The sequence below is a fragment of the Mangifera indica genome, chromosome 1 (genome assembly GCF_011075055.1).
Source record: "Mangifera indica cultivar Alphonso chromosome 1, CATAS_Mindica_2.1, whole genome shotgun sequence".
Taxonomy (NCBI): Eukaryota; Viridiplantae; Streptophyta; class Magnoliopsida; order Sapindales; family Anacardiaceae; genus Mangifera; species Mangifera indica.
In genome coordinates this window covers 6,213,311-6,240,525 of record NC_058137.1, presented here as the reverse complement: position 1 = coordinate 6,240,525, position 27,215 = coordinate 6,213,311, and the positions used below count along the sequence as shown (strand labels likewise).

Below are 27,215 nucleotides of genomic sequence, written 5' to 3'. Positions count from 1 at the left end.
AACTAATCTACAAGAAAACCCGTGGACCGGTTTGTTAACGGCTCGGCAGGACTTGGAGACCCGAAGTTGTGCCTTGAGCCATGAGATTTTATCATGTCACCCCACACAGGAGCCTGTCTGGTAGCAGGTCTTGGCCAGACCCATCACGTGAGTCTGGTGGGCCACACATGGCCTGTCACAACGATGTTTAACCTAGCTTAGAAGGGGCATTTCAATCGAAATCACAAACTTTACTAGGGTTTTATTTTTCAATCAATCATTTACACTCGAAAGGCCGCTTAAAGTAAAAGGTGCCATTGCTGTTACTTGTTATCTTGTTGTTTTAATGATTAGGTCTGCTAATCCATTGGTTTCTTTATATTTTCGTTTTAGATTTATATATTTCTGAAAACATTTTTTTGAAAGTTTTACTTGAAATTGACAGGTGTTTTGGTTTAAAGTGATGAAATTTTGTCTATTAAATGCGATTGAAGGTAGGATGTCCTTTGAGAGAGTAATTGAATCAAAGGTATTATTAAGTGTTAGGGCCTAAAATGCCAGCTGCTGCACTAACGAAACTGAACCCTACTATCTGTAGTGGCTTTCGGTGAGTTTATAATTCAACAAGGTTTAAAGGACAAGGAAAACTCTTGTTAGGGAATTCCAGGTCTTCTGAGTTTTTGCCATATTCAATTCGGTTGTTTTCAGAGACCTCACGGTTCAACTTCAGTGGTCCTTGTGAGTGGGATTCTATGGCTGCTTCGGGTACTAAACCTGTGTTTAGAGATGTTTATATTGACAATTTAGTTTCATGTTGTAGTAATGGCTTAGACTTTGCAAGACCTAGTGGTGTTTATTTCAGTGATAGAAGTCAGAACCGATGTCGAAAAGCTATTACGAGTTTGAGAAAACAGGAATCACCAAGGAATGGGCTTCTTTGTGGGTATTTTGTTTTTGATTCTATGAGAAAGAATTGGAACTCAAATGTTCTTGTTTGCCCATGGTTGAAAAATATTCACACGTCCTCTTCTGTGTGCTTCTCTGCTGGGGCTGCTCATGATGTGTCATTTGATGAGGGTTCTCAGGGCGAACAGCTTGGGGGTTCCTCTATTGCATCTGACCAGTATGTCCTCTCATCTTCTATCTATTTTGGTTATATATTGTTTGCTGCTTTATGGTTTTGTTTTACCTTAGGGTACCCATTGCATTTTCTTGTACTTACTGGATAAAAATTAATAATGTGGTGCCTCAGTGCTTTTATTGGACTTCTCTTTCTTCAAAATTTACTAAAACTTCCCTAAGGTTTTAGTTATTGCAGAAATAGGCTTAGTGGCACTCGAGTAAGTAGGTTCTGTCTCATTATAAAGGACTTTGCTTCTTTAGATGCCTTATGACTTTCCGTACGCCTTGTCTTATGCTGCCTTATGCTTGGCATTTTCTCTAGAACTATTCCAAGAGGGAGACACTTGAAGCTAATTTCAGGATCATGTTACCTGCCACATCCTGATAAAGAAGAAACGGGTGGAGAGGATGCTCACTTTATTTGTGTAGATGAGCAAGCCATTGGTGTAGCAGATGGTGTAGGGGGATGGGCAGATGTTGGTGTTGATGCAGGATTATTTGCCCGTGAGCTTATGTCTCATTCAGCGATGGCAATTCAATATGAGCCCAAGGGTGAAATTGATCCTGCGAGGGTGTTGGAGAAGGCCCACTCAAGCACAAAAGCCAACGGTTCATCAACAGCCTGCATCATTGCCCTTACAAGCAAGGTATTTTTTTTAAATTTTTTATCTCTCTAGCCATGCATGTCAATCCCTTTTCTTATTAGTACTAGTTTTAAATATAGCTCTTGATAATAAGTGTTTGAGAAAAATATAGTTAGGTGATAGAATACAAAATCTTCTTCTGTTTTTGTCAGTGAGATTCTATTTGGCTGCTATCATTGAGGAAAAGGTGCTATAATTATTTAGTGTATCTGTCAGTCTTAGGTTCTTCATTGTTTTGATTCCTGTCTGAATAACTTGAGAAGGACTTGATGAACTTCATCAGATTACAATAATTTTGGTTGAATGGAAGTTTGTCTCTAATTTAGTATGCTTTGTATCAACATAAGTTGAGTTATTTTGGTTTCAATCTTCAACATTATGACTACTTTTAGAGTTTGTGTGGGCATTTCTCTTGTAGATTAAGGAAAAATTGTTTAATCCATTTATGTGATTAGGAGCCTTAATTTCTAGTCCTGGAAGTGGAGATTTTCCTTATCCCGCAACAGTAATCTTTAGAGAATCAAACATCTATTGAACTAGATAATGTCAGTAAAATTTATTTTAGAATTGAGTTTTAGTGTTAAGATGGTTAAAGTTTCTGACTAACTTTGGTTGTATGCTTAACATTTGGTTCTGTATTTATGTGTCAGTTGCTTAGAAGCAATGTCCACTTATACTTTTTCCAATGTCTTTGCATTTATTAGGGCCTAAAAATTTCTCTGGATAATTCTTAGGTGCACTTTTGATACTGTGCGCTCCACAGGATAACAAAAGCAAAGATCATAATTTTCTACCATGTGGTTTGATTTTTTTTTCCTTCTTTTAACAGGGAATAGATGCAATTAATCTGGGAGATAGTGGATTCATTTTGGTTAGAGATGGATCTACTATTTTCCAGTCTCCGGTGCAGCAGCATCGCTTCAATTTTACGTATCAACTAGAGAGTGGCAATACTGGTGATCTACCCAGCTCTGGTCAGGTCAGTTTACACATTCATACCTCAAACTAGCTACAATGTGAATATGTGTAATTGTATTCTTGTGCTCGTTTCATTTGGACTATTCTGTATATGTGAAAGTGAAAGAATTTTTGGCTTATTTCTGGTCATGTTTAATTCATACATTAGCCAATGTCAGTTAATTGGTAGTTTGTGTACGCTTATGCTGCAGGTTACTTTTTATTGATGGAATAAGAGAATTGAAGTTAGGGCAATTATCATGAATGAACTAAAGAGAGTCATAAGTTACATGACCTTGAAAAAAAGATCCTTGTAATGGTTTGTTGCTATAAGATTTAACAAAACAAGTGATTTAGCTTAATGAAAAGACTTATATACTTACTAATTAATGATCAACTTTTATACGTGAGAGAAATTTGGTCTTGAAAAGACAAATACTACAAAACTTAACCTAAAATACCTGTAATGTGTCATGTACCCCAAATGAATGTTCAGAATCAAATATGTTTTGTCTCCTTATACAAACATAACCGGTTGGAAGAGAAAACTTCCATGGCCATTTAACACATTATATTGTAGACACAGTTTTATGGAGCCATGGAAGTAACTTCCAAACACCAAGAAATAAAGTTCATGACCTAGTTAATCAAACTCCTCCATGGTCGATTGGTGCTATATCACAATCTTTGTGATCAGATGAAAAGTTCATTATTGCAAGTTTCAATTCCCTGTAAATTTAACATTTCTAAAGGTTCATTATTGCCAGTTTAAGTTCCTTATTTAAAATTAAGGTTTGTAACATGACCCTTTAAACAGGAATTTAAGTCTGCTTCATCTTCTAGTTTTCAGTTTAGAGTTACCTAGTTGCAAAATTCACCATTCGGTGGGACCAATTCCTTGTGCCAATCCACAAATTCACTATCACAAACACTAATGAATATTATGAATTAACATACAAACAAAATCTAAATGCTCAAAGAATCATTGTACATGTTTTGATAACACACCTAATAGAAAACAAGTATAATAAAGTAAAGAATTATCAAATTATCCACAGACAAAAATTTCCAAAAGCAACTTTGAAATTGGCATCATCACATGATTGAGATAGTGTGATTTACCAAAATTTATCTTTTGGAGTAGCAAATATCAAGATAGATACTATAGAAATCAAGGAGATATAGGAATAGAAAAATCAAAGGGAGAACAAACAAGATCGGAGTAGAAAAGCACTAGAACAAGATAGAAAATATAAAATTAGATTCTTCATTTCCTCCCTTCTATTTCCTATCTAATTTCTTGCTACTAAAACAAGTAGAAGATATAGAATTAGATTATTGATTTTCCTCTCTCCTATTTTCTCTTTAATTTCTCTCTATCTCCTTATTTCTCAAGTATCTGTTTATATTATTCTTCTCCACCTGTATCAATGTCAATATCAATATGAGGACAAGAATAATAACAAGATAGAGCATTTGATAGAGTAATAGAACTTCAGAAGCTATGAGTAAGAGGATATATAGGAATTTATAAGCCTTATTTTTTTTTTCGCCTCACACATTTCCTGACATTTAGAAAAATCAAATTCCAAATCATATGTCCTTCTCAAAGCTAGAAAACCTGGCAAGATTCTTTATCTACCTAGATTGAGTTTATGTCAAGGTGATATTATTGTGACAAAGTAGCTATGGATAAGAGGATGTATAGAAATTTATAGGCCTGAAGCTTTGTTCACCTGATATATTTTGATATGTTTAGGATTTGAATCCTGATACCAACATCCTTTGTTTATTTACCTAATTGATCTAATATCAAGAAATTCAAAAGTGAAGTTGGTGTGGAGAAATAAAGGAGTTATAATTGACTTATTCCGGTCATCTCATTCTATGCCAACTAAAATGTCGGGCATCCTCAATAAGTAGACTTACAAAGGAGCAACTAATGTAATGAAGTTGGGGGAAGAGAGAAGGACCAGAAGATTGTGAATTGAGGTATAAGGTAAAACCATTGGTTGTAACTTGCAGTAACATCTTGTGTAATCAGATCAGACAGGAAAGAAAAATGAATTTGGAACTACCAATTCTGTGTTTGTTTTGAGGTTCTGTTCAAGGAACTTTATATTCTTTGATAGCTAGATTATTTAATTTCTGTGGCTAAATTTTGTTTATGTAATATGCATTTGATGTGTTAGCATTCTGGAAATATCTTAAGAATGCTCACATCATTGTGAGTCTTATTGTAAAAGAATAAGCAGTTTCAAAATATGAATTTCACAGTTTGTGTCATGAACATAACCATAACTAACTCTTTGGGATTAATCTGTTCAGGTTTTTGCAATTCCTGTTGCCCCAGGTGATGTCATTGTTGCTGGAACGGATGGATTGTTTGACAACCTGTATAATAATGAAATCGCTGCTGTTGTTTTTCATACAATGCATGCTGGCTTAGGACCCCAAGTGACAGCTCAGAAAATAGCAGCTTTGGCACGTCAACAAGCACAGGATCGGAACAGGCAAACACCATTTTCAACTGCTGCTCAAGATGCCGGATTCCACTATTATGGTGGTAAACTTGATGACATCACTGTTGTTGTGTCTTACATAGGTAGCTCTAATAATGTCTGAGTCTGTTCAACCAAGTCATCTTGTCTATTAACCTTGTATATGTTCATGTATTGCTGTTTTTCTAACCAGTAGCGCTTGGGAGGCCATTAATTCTCCATTTTTATGCTGAAACCCAGTTGAGCATACTGTGTCAGTGCTCCAATAACATTCATTTGATTATCTTAAGTTTTGATCCACATTTGTACCATAAAAGCTAATGCTCCCATTTCTACTCATCCTTGTTTTTGCATCTAATAAAAAACGCGGACTTGAGTCAAACCTGGTCAAATTTGTGATTCAGATTTAAGAGTAGCAGTTACCTAATTACCTCTTTTAAGGTTGCAGTGATTGTAGCTGAACACATACTAATTCCTTAGGACAACTCTTACCAATTGCAATCTTCATATCCTAGGATGGCTTTATTATTACTGAACTATACAAGCTCTTATGATTTTGATTAAGTTTGAAGTGGATAAATAGGTTTAGGTGATGATTACTCATGCAATTTGTAGGATTTTGTCTTTGATTCAATTTTTAAGTGCATGAATCAAAATCATAAGAGAAAATCCCTTGTTGAGTTGAGACAGAATGTGGATATGAAGATTTTCTCTCCCCTCGATTCACCATAGATCCCACCTCTGAAGCATCCTCATGATAATGATTAAAAGTTTATGCATTTAATAAAGATACAGAAAGAACAAGAAATAAGCAGAATAATGAGATAGATCCAAGCGATAAAACCATGAATTTGTTCAACATCTTTGCTATTTGCCACAAAATAATTGTACCGTTAAGCTGGTGTCCACGAAGATTCAAAAAAAGGACACTACAAAAAAAAAAAACCAATGAGAGGATATATATTCTGCGGATATTAGTATTATTTATAGCTTTAAAATTAATTATTTATATTTTCTTTAAAATTAAACTAACTTATATTTTTAATGACGAAATTTTTAAAATTTTCACTAAAAATTTATAAATATGTTGTTATTAATTTTATAAGTATATAAAAAATAAAGGTGAACATGAACTAAAATCGAGTTCGAATATCTCATAATTCAAATTTAATTTGAATAAATAATAATCAGACTTAAGTAATTAAGGTTAACTAAAATTCAATTTGAATTAATTGCTCAAATTCTTAATTTTCAACAATCAGTTGTTTTTTCTCAACCATACTGAGGCTTAAGGGCCCAAACTGTCCTTGAAAAAGGTTGGAAATTTAGAAAAAAAAAAAAAATGATGAGATTGTTGGGCAACATATTAATTTATAAAGTTAAAGGTCGGGTCCCAATTCATTTTAATTAGTTAACAATGGCAACTGGAGGTGAGCGTGGATGAGAAATGGTGGACCACCTGGTTTACTCATGTTATAATGTCAACTGGTACACCATCAATATTAGGGGTGAGCAGGTTTAAGTATCCTGTAAAATTTTGAAAAATTAGAATTGATATCGATTGATTTCTAAAAATTAGAATCGAAATTTAAAAACCTATAAAGTCAATTCCGATTGAGAACCGATCTTGTAGGTTTCGATTCCTATTCGAAACCTGTACTATATTGAATATTCATTCTTCATTTTATCACAGAAAGGTTTATCTAATACCATGTCTCTTTGCGGAGGGTTAAATAAAACAACACTTCTTATGTATGGGATTGTGTCGTGAGAAATGGATTATGAAAAAATATTTGTAGAAGAACTCTTTTTTTTTTTTTTTGGAAGTGAATTATGTGCCAGAATAATTTCTACATACTTTCTCTGCAAGTGCAGACACTTCCAAAGATGCTGGCATCCCTTATATTGTTATGTAGCAAGCTGCTGTAACGGAGACAAGGGAGAAATCAATGAGTTTTTTGGACTTTACCCAGATGCAGTGAGTGCTACCCTGATGATTATGTCTCAGTTTGCATTGTTGCTCTTCTACATGATGTCTATTTATAGGTTCCGGTTTTAGTTCTTTACGAGTGGAATCGTTTAAGAACTAAAACTAGAATCGATTGATTTTAAAAAATTGGAATTAGAATTTATTCAAAATAGATCAGTTTCAAGTAGAAATTAAAATCGAAAGTCAAGTATCTATAATTTCAATTCGGTTTTTTTCCTCACCCCTAATCAATATACCTTTCATTGTACACCACATAATGTCTCCTCTTAACCATTCAACCATATATATATATATATATATATATATATTTATATATGAGTGTAATTGCCACACGCTTAAATGAATATGAAGAAGAAGAAGAAGAAGAGTAATTAAGGCAAGTGGGTGAAATTTAAATAAAGAAAACTGAATGAATCCAATGGAATTATTGCAAAGATCTGCCCAAGAAGCACAATCAAAGATCAGCTCCACTACTCGTATTAATTTGTGTACAACTTTGATATTGTTTTCTTTTCTAACTTTACACTTAAATGATTGATCTAAAATAGAATCTCCACACCCACACATTACCACCATCAACTACTTTTGTAAGCTACAAGCTAACTCTTGTCTTCTCTTTTCCACCGCGTGTGTGTGGCTCTTGTATTTGTATTGCACCCTTAATACCTAAGAATTTGACTTTTTTTTTTTTTTTAATAAAATATTCTCATAAAATTGCCTTTCCTTTCAACGTAAATCATGCCATTGAGAATATATATATAATACAAAGTTACCAAAGTTAAACCCAATTGTCTTAACTTAAATACATCATCATTAGAAATTTACATAATAACCCTTGTCTTTAAACTGGTATTATGCCTTTTAACTTCTTTTTTTTTTTAATTAAAATACCCAAACTTGAAGGATTTTATATAAAAATAACCACACCTATATTTGTATAACCATATATTATCAGCGTCAAGTTTGACAAAACAAAAGTTATCTTTTTTCACTTGATTTTATGGTTTAGGTGTAAAATATTACAAACAAAAGTTAAAAGATTGATAGGGTTTAGCAGAATTTTATTTGAAGGTTAGAAATAATTATTGTGTTTGATTAAAAATAATAAAAGAATACTAGTAAATTATCTTATTTAAATACCATTGAGTATAATTATTCTAAAATATTTTTTATATTATTTGTTATATTAATTAAAAAATGATATTATTTTTATTTTAAAAAATTAATAAATAAGAATATAATTATAATAAAATCAAGATTACTATAGTAATTTTTTAATACAAAAAATAAATATAATAATTAGATTACAATCTATATTATTTATCGTATTATTATTGATAATAAAAAATTATTATAATATTTTATTACTAATAAATCAAAGAAAATAATATAAATTATTAAAATAATCTTTATTAATTAAAATCAAATGCCCTTTATTATTATTAATTATTAATTAAACCACCACTGACAATCGAAGAGGCTTTTGCGTTGGCCTGTCCACGTACTTGAGTTAATGATAATTAACTTAAGAAAAAGTATTCTTGATTCCCTATTATAAATTTAGTGGCATTGGATCCAAAAAAAAAAAAAAAAGAAGAAGAAGAAGAGTTCGCACGTATAACTAAAAGATATTGTTGTTTTTAATTAAAAGTAGGATTTATTGAAGAATGACATGCATTATTTTTGTAAGCTTGATTACGACACGAGTGTTAGGAACACATAATTATCATTAAAATAATAATTCATATAATTATTAATTAAAATCTCTTTCATTTGCTTAATTGTATAAGTTGACTGAGACTTTAAAACATGTTTTAGTTCATAGGCAAATAAAATATATAAAATAAATTTATATATATTTATAATAAATATTAATTTAAATATTATAATATTTGAAGATAAATTAATATTTAATTATATATTATTATTAATATTTAAAATAATATATATCTGAAAAACAAAATGAAAAATTATCATGTATCCAGCCGTCAATCAATCAATAATGCAATATGACCGAACATATTCTCTGCTTCCTTTCCCTCTCTCTTGTCGCCTCCAATGGCAAAGGCGATCCTACGTGGGCGTGTTTTTAACGCGCTGACTATAACACATACATACATGCATATCCGACAAAAGCCGTCCAAGTGGGTCCCTAAGAAAAGACATCTCCATCCAATCATATCACAGTTATGGACTACCATGTGAATTTTGGTGGGTCTCAGTCTCCCTTTCAGTTGATCTCGTGTGAAACGTTTGGAGTGAGTGAGGGGGTAGGGAGAGACTTGTAATTGCACCCACTAACTTTTTGAGGATCATCCAACGATGGATACTAGATCAACTTTAAGATGCATCTCAAAAAATCTTTACCGTAAGGGTAATTCCAGAGAATATTTCAGTAAAAGATATGAAACGGACCTGTTAGGGTTAGGGTTCCTTCTATTTTTTTCCACGATTTCGTTGGAAGCCAGTAAAAGGAATAATAATATATCTGCGTATCTTTATATATCAGTTTTTGACAACTTTGGCCTTATTGCTACACTGTATTCAAATTACAAGTAATTTTGGAATATACATAATTAAAAAAGGTTAAGCTTAATAAAGTAGGTTCTAAATCTGGTCCTCCAGTGATGTGACTACAGGGAGAGGAGGTGGTGTTGGTTTCTTTTTATTTTAGCTTTCTATTGGAACTTTTGCGGGGCCTGCTTATACATATTGGAGTTGGCCAATGGAACTTTAACGCTCACGCTTTGATTTGTTTGTCGTTTACTGCTTGAAAACTACTTTCTACAAGGTTGGAAGGAGCTCTATTATTTTGAATTTAATTTGAGTAACATGATGATTATTTTTCATTTTTATTTCTGACTTTTTTCTTTTTCTTTGTAGGGCTCTGAAGAATCCATCCCCTGTTTCTTTCAATAGGGTTTGGGATAAACAGGGCCTCTTTGAAAGAAGACAAACCGGGAAGGCTGGCAACCATATTTGTTTGAATTTCTTTTCTTCCTCGTGCAAACTCAAGAATTTATTAAATTTTTTTTTTAAATATAACTGTTTGATGACGAAAGAAAAGCAAACAGAAGCTGAGTGTGTGGGAACAAAAATGAAACGGCGAATCCCAGAAAGCAACGACGTGAATTAGAAGCTTGCAAAGAGATAAAAGAGTAGTCTGACATGTATCCAATTATGTCTCTAATGTATGCCTAATCCCATTCTATACCCCATGCACACACGCAAAGATAAAAGGCCTGCAATCATAACTATGAAAAGCCCCTCCCCCCCACCACCTTAATTACTCGTCTACCATCTCCAAATCCTCCTTAATTTTTCTATTCTCTTCGCTATGAGAGTTCCTGTTAAACCTACACAAGGCAACAATCAATCCAACAACCCAAAGCCTGTTTCTTTCAACGCCTCAATTATAACTCAGAATATAAGTTTTGGTACAAACCAAGCTAACAGTGGGTCCAACCCTTGCTACGAGCCAACCTCTGTTCTTGATCTTCGCCGGAGTCCAAGTCCTGTGCCTGAAAAATCTGCCACTGCGACCGACGCTTTCATTATTCAAGACCCTCCTCCTCCGCCTGAGTGGGAGGAGCATGTGCCGCGGAACATGGACTGGGATTCAATCATGAGGGAGCTGGGCTTAGATGACGATTCTGTTCCTGCTTTCAAGAGTAATCCTCAGTTACCTCGCTGTGAGCCTCAAATTCAACAACAATTCACTGAGTTGACTCCTTGTCAGTCGCTTGATTCCACTCCACTTCTTCAGTCTGATTTTAATTTTAATGTTCCTGACATCAACCTAAATCAGAATCAAAGTTTTAGTCATTTTTTTGAGTCTCCTGGTAACAGTTTCCAAAACAACGTGGGGTTTGACTGTATCGAGGAGCTAATCCGCGCCGCTGACTGCTTCGACTCGAACGAGTTACAACTCGCTCAGGTGATATTGGCGCGGCTCAATCAAAGGCTCAAGTTACCAGTGGGTAAACCGCTCCAAAGAGCTGCGTTCTTCTTCAAAGAAGCTCTCAACGCACTGCTCATCGGGTCAACTCGTCCAAATCGCCTCTCTACCATTTCCGAAATTATACAATCTATCAGGGCATACAAGGCCTTCAGTGGGATCTCCCCCATCCCCATGTTCACTCACTTCACTTCCAACCAGGCTCTTCTTGAATTCCTCGAAGGATCACCACCGTTGGTTCACATAATTGATTTTGATATCGGATTCGGCGGCCAGTACGCCTCTTTCATGAGAGAATTAGCCGAAAAAGCGCAGTCTTGTCATAAAACGATGAACCCAACATCTCTTCGTATCACGGCTATAGTACCTGAAGAGTACGTCACAGAAACAAGACTGATTAAAGATATTCTTATTCACTTCGCTCAAGAACTCAGAATCAGGTTCCAAATCGAGTTTGTGCTCGTCCGTACTTTTGAAATGTTGTCTTTCAAAGCGGTTAAGTTCATCGACTGTGAAAGAATAGCAGTCGTTCTATCTCCAACAATATTTAGGCTTCTGGGTACAACAAACAACGCTGTGGGGTTCGTCAATGATGTGCGAAGACTTTGTCCAAGTGTGGTGGTATTCGTAGACAATGAAGGGTGGATAGAGTCCGGAGCAACGGTGTCGTTTAGGAGGAATTTTGTGAACTATCTTGAATATTACTCGATGGTGTTTGAATCACTAGATGCAGCGATGGGCAGTGGTGAGTGGGCGAGGAAAATAGAAATGTATTTGCTGAAGCCGAAGATAATCGCGGCGGTTGAAGGGGCATTGCGGCGCGTGGCAACGTGGAAAGAGCTGTTTTCACGGGCGGGAATGAGGCCGGTGAATCTGAGTCAATTCGCCGATTTTCAGGCGGAGTGTTTACTAGGGAAGGTACAGGCGAGAGGTTTCCAAGTGGCTAAACGCCCAGGCGAATTGGTCCTTTGTTGGCATCAGTGGGCCCTCGTTGCCACGTCAATATGGAGGTGTTAGATGGGGGGATACTTGGGCTAAAGAGTAATTTCAAATGTATTCCAACCAATTAATTCTCTTTTTTTTGGGTTGTGTTATGTTTTGTTGTAATGGTAGAAAGAAGGTTGGATAAGGATATTGTCCAAGTGTCTCCGTTTTTAGTTGAATCTTCTTGGGATTAATTAACGTAACGTTTCCTAAGTCATAACTATCTATAATTACAAATATAAAGGAGCTTATAAATTGCCCACATACTGAATTAAAGCTCCTTAAAGTCCAATTTACAATTAATTAGTCTAATCAGGCATCAAAATATTTTAATGGAAATTATCTTTTGGTTAAATCGTGACACAGATTTAAACCCTTTCTTCCCGTTAATGATTATATTATCAGTTACAAAATCATTGCTTATAATTAATATTTTTGACTAAAAGCATTACTGTATGTATATGTAACAGCAAAAGACTTTATAACAGTATTGACGAAGGTTGGGTGATGGACGGTGGCAAGCCTGCCAGTTGTTATACATGGTTTATAGGCTCGGTCGGGCAAATTTGTATATATTATGGGCTAATATATTAAAAGAGGGGAATTAAAGAGGGCCATTGACCAATATTGATCTATGTTCAAATTTGTATACATGGTTTAATTTTTTTTTTTTTTTTTTAATGATGAATGTGGTGTTTAATGAAAATTAGTTCATTGAGGAGGAAATTATCATTTTGAAGGGGTTAGGTTGTATTTTGACAGAAGGTCAAAAGACTTATTTCTACACCAGGTCTGTCATATTCTTAAATTTTTATTTTTAACTTTTTAAAAGGTTAAATATATGTCAATTATTTAACTTTTATTATTTTTAATTATTAGTTATAAGAACAAAATAATTATTTTTCAGTAATATAAAAAAAAACTTTATTCCATTTATTCTCCTAAATTATGACAACAACGATTTCACTTTAATCTCAAATTTTAAACTTTTGAAAAGTGAGTCTCTTATCCCTAGGGTTTTGTTTTTCTTCCCTCTAGCCAGTGTCTGTCTCTGATGACCCTCTCTTCCCACCTAAACTTTCATCAACGCTCTTCTGACTTTAATTAACTTCAGTTTTCTGTCCTTCGTTTTTGGATCTTGATATCCACCTCTTCTTCCACTAATGAGGACGGTTGGGAAAACTCTCTAGTGAGACCTTGATGTTGGAAGCAATGAAGAGTGAAGTTAGAAGAGAGCCAACAAAGGTTTAGGGTGGGAAGAGAGAGGTGCCAAAGACAAAGACGGTAGTCGGAGGGATGAAAAACAAAGCCATAAGGAAAAGGGGTGAAATCACTTTTTAAAACTTGAAAAGTTGAAATTGAGATGAAATTGTTGGTTTTTAAAATTTAGAGAGGAGAAATGAGATAAAATTATATATTTTTAAATATTTTGATAAAATGATATATTTGCCCCTACAATTAACAATTAAAAATAATAAAAGTTAGATAATGAATGAGTATTTAAATTTTGAAAGATTAAAGGTGCGAGTTTAAGAATGCATTAAATCTTGAGTGGGACACTTAAAGTATCAAACTATCACATTTTTTACAACTGAACTGATCAAACTTTGTCTTTTAAAAAAAAAATAAAAAGACTAAACTTTCAAATTTTTTATTAAAAAAGTGAAACTTTCAAATTTCGGTTGAAGGTGATAAATTTTCACTATTTTCTATTAAAAATATCTTATTAATCACATTACTTCCAAAACAAAACAAATAAATAATCTCAATTGTGTTGTTCGATACCATCAATATGAAATATTAAAAATTTAATCAATTTTATAAAACAAATACGAGAGTTTAGTCTATTTAATAGAAAATTTTGAACATTTAGCACCTTCAATTAAAAAAGAAAAGTTCAATTATTTCAATAGAGATGAATGATAGTTTGATACCTCTACATATTGGCATCTCTTATATATTCTAATAAAAATTTAAGATTTGATATAAACATGATCAAAATCTTGTCAATAAGTATAAGATGCCCAATAGGAATGTTCACTACTATATGACAAATCACACTTATTAATAGGATTTTTGTGATTATACGTTATTGACATCCTTATTTATACTTATAATTTTTTTCATTTTTCAGTTAAAATTAAAAAATTATTTAATAAAATTTTGAGACAAAATGTTATTTAGTCTGAAGGTTTTTTTACCATTATATAATTTTATATTTTTAATATATTTACCGTATGAGTGAGAAAATGATTTTTTTTAATTATAAAGGGTGAAAATATAAGAGTATTAATTAAAATAGTCTAATTTTTTCTCTTGTATATATATAAAATCACTTTTTTTTTATTATACCTATATAGTCTAAAACATAAAATATTTAAAAGACCAAAAGACTTATTCTCACCCAAGGTATAGTGAAATCCCCAACTCTTACTCTCCAACTTTCAAAAACTCAAACACCCACCCATAACCAAATTTTCGTTAAAAATTTTAAATTAAGGTTAGAGGTAAAACCATCATTTACCAAAAAATTAAAGTTTCATCACATTTTCCTGTCCTACATTTTCCCCCTCAACCCAAAGTTTGAAAAGTAACAAAATTCTCTTAGAGTTTGTTTCTCTTCCTCTGATGCTGATTTCTTCTTCCTTGGTTATTGATTGTTCTCCCTTCCCTCCTTATCTCTCCTTCGATCCCTCTCCTTTGCCTCTTTGGCTGTCTTCAATCGAAGCCAAAGATGAAAACGACTGGTGTTTGTCAAGACGAAGAAGATTTCGTCTTCTTCTCCGATCGAAGATGACCGAAGAGCAAGGGAGAGAGATCGAAGAAAAGACAAGGGAGGAAGAGAGGATGGCTAATGGCCTGGGAAGGAGAAATTGAAGTCAGAGGAAGACAAACAAACCCTTGTGGGGTTTTTGTCACTTTTCAAATTTTGGATTGGGGGGAAAAGATAAGTTTTTAAATATCGGAGAGGAAAATGTGATGAAACTTTATTTTTGGTAAATAACGATTTTACCCCCTAACTTTAACTAAAACTTTTAACGAAAATTTAGTTGTGAGTGGGGGTTTGAGTTTTTTAAAGTTGGAGGATGAGAGTTTGAGATTTCACTATGCCATAGGTGAAAATAAGTCTTTTGGCCTATCCAAAATATCTTAGGTTTTCCATTTACCCAACCAAGACTAGACATAAAATTACCCACCCAAGGCATAAAACTTACTCATCCAAGACATAAAACTTGCTCACTCATCCAGTTAGGGTATAAAACCTATAAGATAATATAATAAAATTTAACCATATTTAATTCATGTAAATTAGTAAGAATTAAAAAAAAATCATGTACACTTGATCGTTTGGCCAACCTACCTAGTCAAACTAGCCGATTATAGTCAATCAGCTAATCTCAAATCCTAAAATCTTCTTTTTTTAAAGGTAAAAATGAACAAAAAAATGATTGTATTTGTATGATAAAAAAAAAGTGACTATATATATATAAAAAACCAAAAAAAAAAGATACTTTAATTAATATTTCAAAAACCTATCATTTTATCAAATATTGAATGAAAAAGGGAAAAGGACAATTTTCCACGCAAGTTTTAACCTAATTTTAAAAGTATATCTACAAATGATGAAAACCTTAAATTTCTATTTAAAGTTTAATATATTAGAATACACTCACATTTTTTATTAGGGTTAAGGGACACATTCATCATTTTATTAATAATATTAAAACAATTAAAATTTTATCTCATTTTTTGTCTTTAATTTGAAAAACTAACATTTTTTCCCTAAATTATGTTTTAAAAAATTCCCTTTTCCCCTTGAAATCCAACCACTTTCTCCGACAATGACTAACCGATGGCGGGAGAGTTTTATCCAAAGGTCGACATCTGGACGACGATCATCTTCCAAGGTGGACGACTGTCGTCTATTTTGGACGATAAGCATTGTCCTCACTGGATGACGAAGGTCATCCAGAAAATGGACGACGCTCCGTCGTCCAGTGAAGGTCGACGCCACTCTCCCTTTAGCCATGTCATTGCCAATGGCCGGAGAGAGAGTGAAAAAGAAAATTAGGGATTTGGGAGGGTAAAAGTTACTTTTCAAAGTTCAGGTATAAGGTAAAATGTTAATTTTTAAAATCAGATGAGAAAAATATAATGAAATTATATAACTTGAATATAAATAGTAAAATGATAGTTTTACCCTTATATTTAACAGAAAACTTAATGGCTATTTTGAGATGGATAAGCGTTTGTGCTTTTCATCTATCGTATATGAGATTAAACTAAAACTTAAATAGGAAATATTCTTTTTCCCAATGAAAAATAGTTATTTTACCATTATATATAATTAAAAAATCGTCTTCAAATGTAATCTACTCTTACGATTATTGGTCAATTAATTTTGGAAACGTAAGCACAATAGAGGCGCTCTTCAAATGGACGCTCTGGGATCTACGCTAACCAACAAGGTGACTTTTCGATTTCTTATTCTTCGTCTTCACTGCAAAATTCTGATAATCTTTCCTCTAATACAAATTATGGAGATCAAGCTATTAGTTTTGATGTATTCTTTAAGTTTCGACGCCATTTGATGTAGGTAGGATTGCAATTGCTGCTTTGTCCACTGGGTTCTAATGTTGTCATTCGAACAGCGTGGTGAGTTTTTGTAATTTATTGTTAACTCTATTGGATGAATTAATTTCTGTCATTGATTTTAAGAGTTACTTTATTTTGCTTGTTTTTGAAAATGTTGATGATTGGTGGTTAATTATGATATTGACTGTGAGTTTAATACTTGTTTGCTTTAGCAGCTGCTCTGTGGGTATTGCTTTACCAGTATACTCAACATTCAAGGCAATTGAAAGAAAAGATCAAGATGATCAACAAAAGTGGCTTATATATTGGGCAGGTCAGAAGTTTCTCTTCGTTATTATCTCAATTACTATTTTTCTTTGAGTTTTTCTTGGTTGATATGCAGAATTTGAATTCTGAATTTGTTGTTTCTTTGTTACTGTAAATGTTCTTTGTAGTTGTGTCTTATCAAGGCGCTCTTTATTGTCAATACTTGTGCGGGCCATATTTCTTGTATCGTTTTGTCATTCTTATTAGCTCATATTTATTTTGTTAATATTAGAGGGAATGGGTTCTTAGTTTTGCATAGACGTTGCAATGTGATGAATGGCTCATTTATTCATGATGACCTTTGAATAGGCTCTTGTGGAGGCCCTCATTTCCTACTTACATATGAGTAAGATCAATGATGCATTAAGTTGAATGGGTATCATAAATCTGTTAGTGACAGTTCATAAAGTGGAATGTTGAAATGTGTATAATTTGACCATGCATGAAGCAGAATGGCTAAAAAGCAAAATTGCTATCTCATTTCTGTTTTCTGAACAGACACTGCCGTGTAAAGTGGTTATCCTGGATTCAGTTTGTTGTGGAGGATTGAATTAAAAATCCAGAGTACTTGTTGAATTAAATTTTCTTTATTATTGAAATGATTATGAAAGGCACAGAATTATTTAGGAGACAAACTACTGTTTAAGAATGTTTTTCAGAAACAAATCACAGAACTGATTTGTAATTTTACAATGGTAGTATTGTCATGTGATAGCGTTGATACAAGTTCTGATGAAAATGCGTTGATTGGGCTCATCTTCTTGCTTCTGATGCTTAAGCATATTTGTTAATCTCATGCAAGTATCTCCAGATAAATAAATAGGGAATATAGCTGAATAGTTTGTGGGCCTATTGTCAGCATTATGGCCTTAACTTCTAAACAGTTTCGATTGGACTGATAACATTAACCTAATAATTTCCTTTTTATATCAGGTCATTGCGTGTAGTTTATCTTTTGTGGTCTGAGATTCAGGTCGTATTAATTACATGAATGGCATTGTTCTGTCACAATGAAGTTTTCATAGAACATTTCAAACTATTGCAGTTTATGGATCTTTCAGCATCGTGGAAGTATTTTCAGACAAGCTTCTTTCTTGGTAAATTTTTGCACCATATCATCTTTTCTTTTGCTTATGTTACACTCAATGTTCATATTTTAAAGTTTTCCAACACATCTATGCTCCCATACTTGTATCTATGATTCATATGTACGTCAACTTTGTTTTACTGTTGCAGGTTTCCCATGTATTATCACCTTAAGTTTGCATTTCTTGTTTGGCTTCAACTTCCATCAGCTGAAGTAAGTTATATATTCAGAGTAAACTCAAATGGGGTAGAAACATTGCTCATGACCCCCTTTTATTCATAAAATCTTTTTGTGCCCTTATTTTACTTTTGCTTGTTAGAGTTTGCTTCCAGCACCTGTGCTTAATGTTCCCCTGATAGCTGAATAGGTTGTATGTTTGATTGACCTTTGGTAAATTTTCAATGAGAGGAAACTGTTTGCCTTTCTGCAGGGAGCAAGACAGCTGTACACGAACCATTTGCGTCCATTCTTGTTGAGGCATCAGGCCAGAGTTGATAAACTTGTTGGCTTTGGAAATCATCAAATGGTATGTTGTGTTTTGCAATTTTCAATGTTGAGGGTTGAATTCCATTTGGTTGATTACAACAGAAGTTACTTCTTGTCAGGAAAATATAGGAAATGAAAATTTTTGGACAGCTGGTATAATTTTCTCTTCCACAAATTGGATAGCTGCTGATAGGGAACAATCTAGACAAATCTAGAAGCTGGAATGAAACATAACTTTCTATTAATGAAAAAATTAATATATATAAAGAGGTACCTTGAATTAAGGCAAGAAAATAGGAACCAAAGTATGTTCTGCTCTAACTAACTGAGCTTACTGTTATAACTAATAGAATGTTTCCTATAAACCGACTCCTCTTAACAAAACTTAGGTCAGACTGCAGACATAGTTGACTTTCTTCTGTAAGTTTAACTGCCCCCTCAAACTTAGCTGTGGAGAAGCCGCAAGCTTGATCAGTTTTCCCTTTGTCAAGCTCTTGTTTTGCAGTAACTTTTAATTCTTCTTCAGGATTTGAAACAAAGCTGATGTTAGTGCCTTATTTAGCACATCAGCAGTTTGCAATTCTGAAGGAACATATTGAACACTGAGTGTTTTAGCTACAACTTGATCTCTTATATAACATGTATCAATTTCAATAATGCTTAGAACAAGTATGATAGATATGATTTGATGCTTCTACATCCTGCACTAATATTGTCACACCAAATGATAGGAGCTGATGAGAAATTTAGTCCATGTTCATAAAACAAACTCTGTAACTGAGCCACTTCTGTTACTGTATGTGCCAAGACCTTCTATTTGCCTCATTTGAAGAAAGTGCAACCACTTTTGAGCTCCATTATATGAGGTTAGGCCCTAGAAACACAATATCCACATGTAGATTTTATGTTTTTGCAGGCTGCTTGCCCAATCAGCAGCAGCATGTCACTCAACTTTGCTGCTCTTCTAAACTTCAGTCCATAAGAAACTAAAACTCTAATATACCTAAGAGCCCTTTTATAGGCCTACCAGTCCGGCTCAGCAGCAGCTTGCAAAAATTGGTCCAACTAACTGAAAATGATATATTGGTGGTTGTTAAGAGTAATGTACTGAAGGGCTCCTACTGTTTTCCTATGCATTGAAGGTTTATCAAACAAAGGACTATCATAAAAAACAAGGCTTATGTTGTTATTTAGGTCCACTTTGAATATTCCTGCATGGGTACATGCATTTCTGTCTCAGCTGAGATCAGATTATTTTGCTCAAACTTGCAGGTTAGAGTTTTCAGCACGCACCAAGCAGTATTTCAATTTGCAAAGACCGTACTCATGAAGATTATGGGCACAGGTCAGCATTAATCTGCCTTTTTAGTGCTTGCTGGTCTGTTATTCTGACAAATCCCCCTTTTTCGCGAAATAAATTATTTTCAATCATTTTCTCTTTTATCAGGTGACCTACCATTTAGGGGCACGAGTCAACAAGAACACAATGAAATTGAGGGTCCGCCAAGTCCAATCTCGGAAACACAGTCGGATCATGAGGAATGACAGTTACCACTAACGTTTTACTCTAGTTGACTATAGTGCTTGTATTTGTTTTGATTGTCTACCTATTATTCAACAAGTGGCATCTCTAGCAGATCAGCTAAGATGCTGCATGCTTGCTGGCATAGGTTTCATATTTTGGTGCATAGCAAAACTCATACGTGACAAATGTTTAGTTGATATATTACCTCTGTAAAGAATGTTATTTCCCAGCAATTGAAAAACCGAATGGATTATTTTTTTGAAATTTGCAGCAAGTCAACTGTTTCAATATGAAGTAAAATCAAGCCACAGTAATAAATGTGCAGAGACAAGTCGCAGTCTATCATTGGAATTAATCTTCAATTGCTGTAGAAGTACCGTGAATGAACAATTCAGTTAAAAAAGGTTGGGTTATGGGTATATATTAGTAAGAAAAATAAGTAGCTATGGTCAATAAAATCAAAAGTCACAGATTCCCGGAGATTCTGAAATTTCTGGGCTAAGCTTAAAGTTACATTTGGCCATGTTTCCTTTACTATTACCTATTCCCCTCATCAGGGTGTGTAAGAGGAGCCAACGAAGGTTTGCCCTGTTCAAGGTTAGCTACTGCCTCTGGTCCGCATATTTGAGTCAATTCCTCCTGCAATAATAGAAGCCAATCATAAAATTTGTTAACTGTTGTCTGCTAAGTTTCAGACCATACAAGGTGATTATCTGGACTGAATTGTGTCCAACATTAATAAACAATTAGTAAGAAGCAGAAGACTGAGTTGGTAAAGATTAGCAAGAGTAGGACAGTCAAACCTTAATAGAAGTATTTTCGGCAGTAAGTTTCTCACATTCTTCAGAAAGCCTCTGCAACTCATCCCTGAGGTTACGGTTCTCAGTGGCCAATGACTCCACCCTAGATTGCAGCTCTTCACATTCGGCCTGGTAGAAATGGTAAATGATGATGAGTTGGTGGAGTATATTTTTTGGCTCAAACGAAAGACGAAAAGAGAGTATACCACTATACCTGCTTCCGTAATCTTGACCTTCTAGCTGACTCCCTATTAGATTGCTTCCTTTTCTGTCTTTTCAGTTCCCGTTCATCCTACGGAGAATATAGAGCTAGTTCAGTGAAAAAGAATTATAGGATCATCTTCACAAGCCTTACATCTATCAATACAAGAGAATAAAGTCTCTCCTCAAAAGCAGCATCATGTAAAGAAGTTTAAACACAGGGATTTGAAGAAAAATTCAGATGAAGACAATACTCAATTGTAGAAACCAATAAAAAAGTAGATAGGTTCAAGTCTGTCACTAGATGCACTAAGAAGCAGCGTCAACACATATTTCCTCAAATTATAAGATAAGTTCATTAAATCATAAAGAATAAAAAATTATTAAAGGAGTACATGCATATAAGACATTTAAACAACTGCCCGCAAGATTCATACTTGAATCCATTGGTCAGACATTACGCCTTCACGACCAATCATCGCTGCAGGAGCAACAACTGTGGATGGAGTCCCAGATGGTCTCATTTTTGCAGTTCCAGCTGCAGCAGGTGATACATTCCACAAGTCCATTCCAATATTAAGATTAGTTGCTGGCATAGACACGACAGGCTTCCCGGCCACCGGAGCTTGAACAGCCTCACCAGTGCTACTCTGTGCATTAGCTGCCAAAAGAGTCACCACAGTTAGAAAATTATAACCGCACATAGTACACATGCAGGAACCATTAGGATGAAATCGTACCATCTGCAAGCATCTGATCAAAGGATCCCTTTTTACCAACAGCAAACTCCTAAAGAACAAAAAATTAGATGACTAAATGATCTAAGGACTTAAAATCAGACTGTTAACTTAGCTAATTATCAAGCTAGGTTGGTTTTTCCTTCTTTAAACAGGAGAAGGCATATTAGATAAAATTTATGTAGAAATTGAAATTCTACCAGTTTCCCAGAAGGGGCTGCAAGGGATCAGTGAGTGCGGTTAGCTTTTCCAATTAAATGATATAGCACATCAACAATACCAACAGGGATACCAGATACGTAAACAGATACCTGCTGATTTGCATTTTCGTCACTTGCATCTGATGAACCCTCACTACCACTTTCAGCACTGCATACAGGAAATTCCACAATCAGCAGCAACATAACCCAAATGATGGGAAGAATTTAAATCAATGTATGAACATGCTGAATAGATCATTGCAAGAATGATACCTTTGGGAGGTAGCATCATTCCCAGAACCTGAAGCTGCCTTGGCAATGTCTCCAACCTTGCCCCCTGACGTTCCCTTGGATTTTTTAGTTGAAGTACGGTCCTTCCCTTCAGGTCCTTTTCCTTCCAGCTCAACATTTGTTGGTGCCGAGCTTGGAGTCTGCAAGAGAAAAAAGGAAATAAGATGAGAAATTACACTGACTGAGCCACATCAGGATGACACTAATGATGAAAGGAACCTGGAATTGAAAAAGGGATCTGAGCACACTGGATAATTAATAAATGATTAACACTTAACATAGTTACTTTTACCGTAGCCATTGGAGGATGGGCATAGACTCCCCCAGGAGGGTATATAACAGGGTAAGGAACTGGGGTACCATAAGGCGGCATTAAAGGATGCTGAAAGATTTCAAAAGAAAATAAATAAAATGTCTTTCTGACAGTCAGAAAGAGAAACACACTATTGCAAGGATGCATACACACACCTCAATAACTCAAAAAATATGAGGTATTCACCTGGCTTCCCCACAGATAGGGGGGAGGAGTTGGAGAAGCGACAGTTGAAGCAAAAAAAGGAGGTGGTGTAGCCCCAGCACCATAAAAAGCCTATACAAGGAGCTGAACAGTAAGTCCTAAGATTACTCAGGCAAAACATTTTTTCTAGATATTCTATTAACAAATTCATAGCAACAATTTAAATAGAACATAAACCTGCATAGTGCTTGACCAATCAGGGTATGCTGGTGTAGCTGGTATTTCCTATAAAAACAGAAAAAAATTAGTGAACAGAATGGAAGGGAGAGAGACAAAGAGACAGATAAAGACAGACCTGAGTTGAAGAAGCTGGTTTAGAAGGCTTAGCAGGTGTGTTCTCTTCACCAGTTCCCATTCAGATTATTTCAATAAAACCAATTAATTTCAAGTCTTTTTACCTGAGTTATATCCTTAGTAAAATTTATGAAGCATCTGAAAAACCATATAAAAAACTAAAAACATCAGAAATGTGACACTTCTATCATAAAATTGCTACGGATTATTATTTAATGTAAACAAACAAGCAAAGCAATAATTTTATCATCTGATATCAATATAAGGTTGGAAGGGAAACCTCCTCAATAGTACCACACTACTATCATCCACAATATCAGGTCATTTGAGTTCTTCATCAGAAGCAAAAAACTAGCAAATTCAAATACTCAAGGAATTCCAAACATTTGACAAGCTTCAAGCGAGACCTAAGTAGCATAGGAACGGAAACGTAGAAATAAAAATGTTGAAATGTATTTTCTCAAAAATATAAGAAATAGAAACATGTAAATATAAAAAATATAGGAGTTTTTATAAAAAAAATGCAACACCCTATATTATTTCTTTAAAAGTGTGCAGGCTTTTTAGCATTACCTCACAAATGTGCAAGAAAAATTTCAAGTCTTCTGTACATTATTTCTTTGAAAGTGCGCATTACCTGACCAATGTAACAGGATGTGTCAATTACAGTCTCCCACCAATTCTTATCGTACAATTTTGTAATTTCTTTAAAACTAGGATGTAACAGGCTTTATTTAAAAGTGTCAATTACATCCTCTTTCACACTTTTCTTTAAAATATTCAGAAGCAGGATGTCACACATCCTGTTACATTCTGCTAAAATGGTATGAAAAATAGTCAGAATGTAATTTCAAAGTGTGCAAGTGTGCAGGCTTTTAAAAGTGTGCATTAGCTCATTATTTAATAGGATGTAATGCAATGTAACTGTGGTAAAGTTCCAGATTTCCAAAATCAGAAGCAATGCTCATCTAATTCTACAAAGGTGTATAAAAAAATGTCATCTTTGTATTCTAATCCTTTGGCTTTAAGTAGTGTATGAATCAACTTTTGAAACTGGATTGGCTTTAAATATGGCTACGGCTCTCTCAATGAGGGAGCGGACAATAGCTTTCTATCTGTTCGTCTAACTATGTGCTCTCCTTCATCATGAATTGAGAGAGTCAAATTCCAAAATCATCAAGGATTGATACAACAAAATGAGGCTGGATGCATTCCAAACATAGTACAAAATTCCAAAATCACAACAGAGTACAAACCACAACAGAGTAAAATAATATTTAGTCTATAAACTCTTTAATGCATATTCGGGACAGATGCATTCGAAAATCACAACAGAGTACAGAATTCACTAACATCACAACACACACGGTAATATCACCACATTTGCAGCAACATAACAATAACATTATCAAGTTAAATATGAAAAATTGAAAATAGAAAATAGAAAAGCGAAAATCATTCCAGAATTGATGATGTACAGAGGAAAGGAGAGATGTCGGAAAGAAGATGATTTCATTGACTGTCGTCAATGCAATGGTGAAGACAATTAGATCAACGCACTAACGAGTCAAAGGAGAGTTTGCCGAGAGTTCCTTGTGTTGCTGGAGAGGACATACGTTGAGACGCCGGTGAGGAAACAATATTTGATGCCAGTAAGGAGACAATATCCGGTGCTAGAGTGGAGTGGAGAGATTATGTAAATGTCAACTTAGGGTTTTCAATTGGGAATTTGGGAAGATGAAATGTCAAACAAAAATTGTATCAGGATTTCTAATGCTTTGGAAACACGTGTCCAACTTTTTAATAATTTGTGAAATGTGCCCAACACATTTCATACCAGTTTTGGACCATTTCTGTTTCTGAAATGTTTCAAAAATGCAGAAACATGGCAAAAGTTGCATTTTCGTCCTTCCTTAACTGAGACTATTAATCTCTCATCTTCAACCTTGTATGACAAGTGTTAATTACAGCATTCAAGTCATCCTTAAACTGATTTATCAAAAATTTAATCACCAATCATTACTGACAACTGCAGATTATAGAGCACCATGACCTTGTATGTAAACTTCATGGAGATTCAAGAATGATATGATAATCCTCAAGTAGTTCTACTTTCTGCTCAGTGCTATTTTCCATGACCTACTCAATTCTACCTCCTTAACCCCGAGATAACTACTATTAAATTTACACACTATATATGCTCCTAGAGACCCATCCCCCATGTTATGTAGCATAATGTCAGATCTTTTATCTGAAGGATTAAATCCTTATGTTTAAGATGAGAATTTTATGATTATTAACGGACAATTTTAATGAGATTCTGATGAGAAACCCTAAAGGCATGAAAATCTCTTGAGATAGCTAATCCAGTTCATGTCTTCCTCACAATAAATGATGACCATTCAGGTATGTGACAGGCTGTAGTTGATACATTCCCTATCTTGGTCACATGTGTAAAGGTAAAAAGTTCTTTCTATAGTTATTCTACTAGCTACTGCATCCTACTACAATAAGTGCCACCAGCATTAAACAAGGTCCCATATCCTACTCAGGTGAACATATCCAACTATCTTGATATAATTTATGCAATTACACATATCTAGAAGGAGCACTGCTTGAAATCTGATTTGGAACAGGACAGAGGTTTTGGGGACCATAGCAACTTATATAACCTATGATCACATATTATTCAAATAAGGACAGAGTTGAGTCAAACTTTTAGAGTAAATATTATAATACTAAAAGATGAAGATTTAAGAAAATTGTTTTGTAGAGTACATCACAAGAAGATAGAAGAATTATCATAATTTGATTTACTGTGGACAGGTTAAAAAATCAAAGATTGATGAAAATCTCTCACACACATAGTCAGAAATATAGATGAGGAGCCTAATTTGATTAGTTCTACTAAAGCATCTTTTGTTCATACAATATAGCAATTTAGGTGACATTAACTGCTTCTTCCGTCAAGTTTCCCAGAAAGTCAGATACTATTATTTATTTTCCAATTTCGCTACTCTCATTAAAAGCATTATTAAACATCTAGATATGAACAAACGAATCAATTAAGGCATCTCTGTAAATTCTTTCCAAATAAATCTGCATCTATTCGTGCATGTTCTGTTTTCTGTCTTCCAACAAGTTGGCTTAAGGTTTACCAATAGCTAAGTTAACAAAACAAATGCCAACTCAGTATTATTTATGTCATATTGGATATTCCAATTACAGAACAATAATAAGTATCTCATTCTAGTTAGTAACTAAACCATTACGCAACATTGCAACTGAACACCATGTTCGAAGATTCACAGTTAATCCCTCAAAGCCAACTAATTACTCGTTACAAATTTAAAACATATCAATTTAATATACCATTCAAGGCACAAATAGCCAACTATAAACACAAGACAGAAAAAGCCTCAAGACATACAAGATCAAAAGCAAATCACACCAGAACAATTCAATAAATTACCACACACAAAGAGAATTCAATTGTTTGATGGAAACAAGGGGAAGTCACCAAAGATCCTGAACTAATACTGTAGCATATATACTAATTGAAGCTTCACTTAAGAAACACTATTAATATTACTATTTCGAAAAGAGTGAGAGAGAGAGAGAGAAAAGACCTGTTTTCATGGCGGGTGAAGCGAATAAGGTGGAAATTCCAAGTGTATTACTTAAATAATTACGAGAGAGAAGGATAAAAAAGGAAAGAAAAAAAGATTCCAGGAAAATCAATCCCTTACAGAAGACAGTAAAATTAGGTTCAACGGTTGAGATTTGAAGGTAACGAAAAATCTGGGAGTACGAAGAGAGAGAGGAGAAGCAAACCCCAGTTGTGTTGCGTTGGCTTTGTCTTAAACTTAAACAACAGGGTGAAATTGTTGATCTGGTGGTGTGGCGGTGTCCTATAGGAGGAGCTGGAGAAGAGTTGGCGTTGGAGTTGAAGTTGAGGTGGTGAGGGAAAAGAGTTAGGGTTTCGCGGGTGACACGTACGAGAATGAGGATTCCAGCTGTCCACGTTTTACTGGATTAGG

General features: G+C 34.3%; 4 protein-coding genes across 13 annotated transcripts; 3 read left to right on the top strand and 1 right to left on the bottom strand.

Moving 5' to 3' along the window:
- The first annotated feature begins 77 nt into the window (after positions 1-77).
- Positions 78-5,503, top strand: LOC123218558 (probable protein phosphatase 2C 55). Its single transcript, XM_044640046.1, has 5 exons — positions 78-290; positions 425-1,102; positions 1,424-1,748; positions 2,575-2,724; positions 5,031-5,503. Exons 2-5 carry the CDS (start codon positions 732-734, stop codon positions 5,325-5,327), a joined length of 1,143 nt encoding a protein of 380 aa, XP_044495981.1. The 5' UTR covers positions 78-290; positions 425-731; the 3' UTR covers positions 5,328-5,503.
- A 4,774-nt stretch (positions 5,504-10,277) lies between these two features.
- On the top strand, positions 10,278-12,348 carry LOC123211438 (scarecrow-like protein 15). The gene has a single exon (XM_044630208.1). It carries the CDS (start codon positions 10,531-10,533, stop codon positions 12,166-12,168), a length of 1,638 nt encoding a protein of 545 aa, XP_044486143.1. The 5' UTR covers positions 10,278-10,530; the 3' UTR covers positions 12,169-12,348.
- Positions 12,349-16,485: 4,137 nt separating this feature from the next.
- LOC123221141 (HVA22-like protein k) lies at positions 16,486-20,399 on the top strand. 2 transcript variants are annotated; one of them, XM_044643873.1, is made up of 8 exons: positions 16,486-16,604; positions 16,733-16,791; positions 16,947-17,044; positions 18,083-18,134; positions 18,274-18,337; positions 18,555-18,650; positions 19,883-19,955; positions 20,058-20,399. In XM_044643873.1, the coding sequence occupies exons 1-8, from the start codon at positions 16,572-16,574 to the stop codon at positions 20,153-20,155; spliced, it is 573 nt and encodes a 190-aa protein (XP_044499808.1). In that variant the 5' UTR covers positions 16,486-16,571; the 3' UTR covers positions 20,156-20,399. The 2 variants fall into 2 exon arrangements, with proteins under 2 accessions (XP_044499808.1, XP_044499800.1); XM_044643865.1 differs by having other exon boundaries at positions 16,944-17,044.
- A 56-nt stretch (positions 20,400-20,455) lies between these two features.
- On the bottom strand, positions 20,456-27,215 carry LOC123221097 (G-box-binding factor 1-like). Of its 9 annotated transcripts, none has more exons than XM_044643804.1 (13): positions 26,805-27,202; positions 23,749-23,812; positions 23,177-23,313; positions 23,059-23,106; positions 22,864-22,953; positions 22,642-22,746; positions 22,347-22,504; positions 22,185-22,242; positions 21,877-21,925; positions 21,574-21,797; positions 21,150-21,227; positions 20,939-21,064; positions 20,456-20,774 (listed from the first exon to the last, which is right to left on the bottom strand). In XM_044643804.1, exons 3-13 carry the CDS (start codon positions 23,234-23,236, stop codon positions 20,673-20,675), a joined length of 1,098 nt encoding a protein of 365 aa, XP_044499739.1. In that variant the 5' UTR covers positions 23,237-23,313; positions 23,749-23,812; positions 26,805-27,202; the 3' UTR covers positions 20,456-20,672. The 9 variants fall into 9 exon arrangements, 8 of the variants coding, with proteins under 8 accessions (XP_044499739.1, XP_044499745.1, XP_044499760.1 ...); XM_044643810.1 differs by having other exon boundaries at positions 26,925-27,202; XM_044643825.1 differs by having other exon boundaries at positions 23,280-23,313; positions 26,805-27,201.

Bases quoted from the DNA above. Each gene is read 5' to 3' on its own strand.
- LOC123211438 (XM_044630208.1), top strand. From the start codon at position 10,531: ATGAGAGTTCCTGTTAAACCTACACAAGGCAACAATCAATCCAACAAC.
- LOC123221141 (XM_044643865.1), top strand. From the start codon at position 16,572: ATGGACGCTCTGGGATCTACGCTAACCAACAAG. The intron at 16,792-16,943 runs GTGAGTTTTTGT...TGTTTGCTTTAG, and splicing joins GTTGTCATTCGAACAGCGTG to CAGCTGCTCTGTGGGTATTG. The intron at 19,956-20,057 runs GTCAGCATTAAT...CTCTTTTATCAG, and splicing joins CATGAAGATTATGGGCACAG to GTGACCTACCATTTAGGGGC.
- LOC123218558 (XM_044640046.1), top strand. From the start codon at position 732: ATGGCTGCTTCGGGTACTAAACCTGTGTTTAGAGATGTTTATATTGAC. The intron at 1,749-2,574 runs GTATTTTTTTTA...TTCTTTTAACAG, and splicing joins TCATTGCCCTTACAAGCAAG to GGAATAGATGCAATTAATCT. The intron at 2,725-5,030 runs GTCAGTTTACAC...TAATCTGTTCAG, and splicing joins ATCTACCCAGCTCTGGTCAG to GTTTTTGCAATTCCTGTTGC.
- LOC123221097 (XM_044643804.1), bottom strand. From the start codon at position 23,236: ATGGGAACTGGTGAAGAGAACACACCTGCTAAGCCTTCTAAACCAGCT. The intron at 23,107-23,176 runs GTCTGTCTTTAT...CTGTTTTTATAG, and splicing joins AACCAGCTTCTTCAACTCAG to GAAATACCAGCTACACCAGC. The intron at 21,926-22,184 runs GTATCTGTTTAC...TTTGTTCTTTAG, and splicing joins ACGAAAATGCAAATCAGCAG to GAGTTTGCTGTTGGTAAAAA.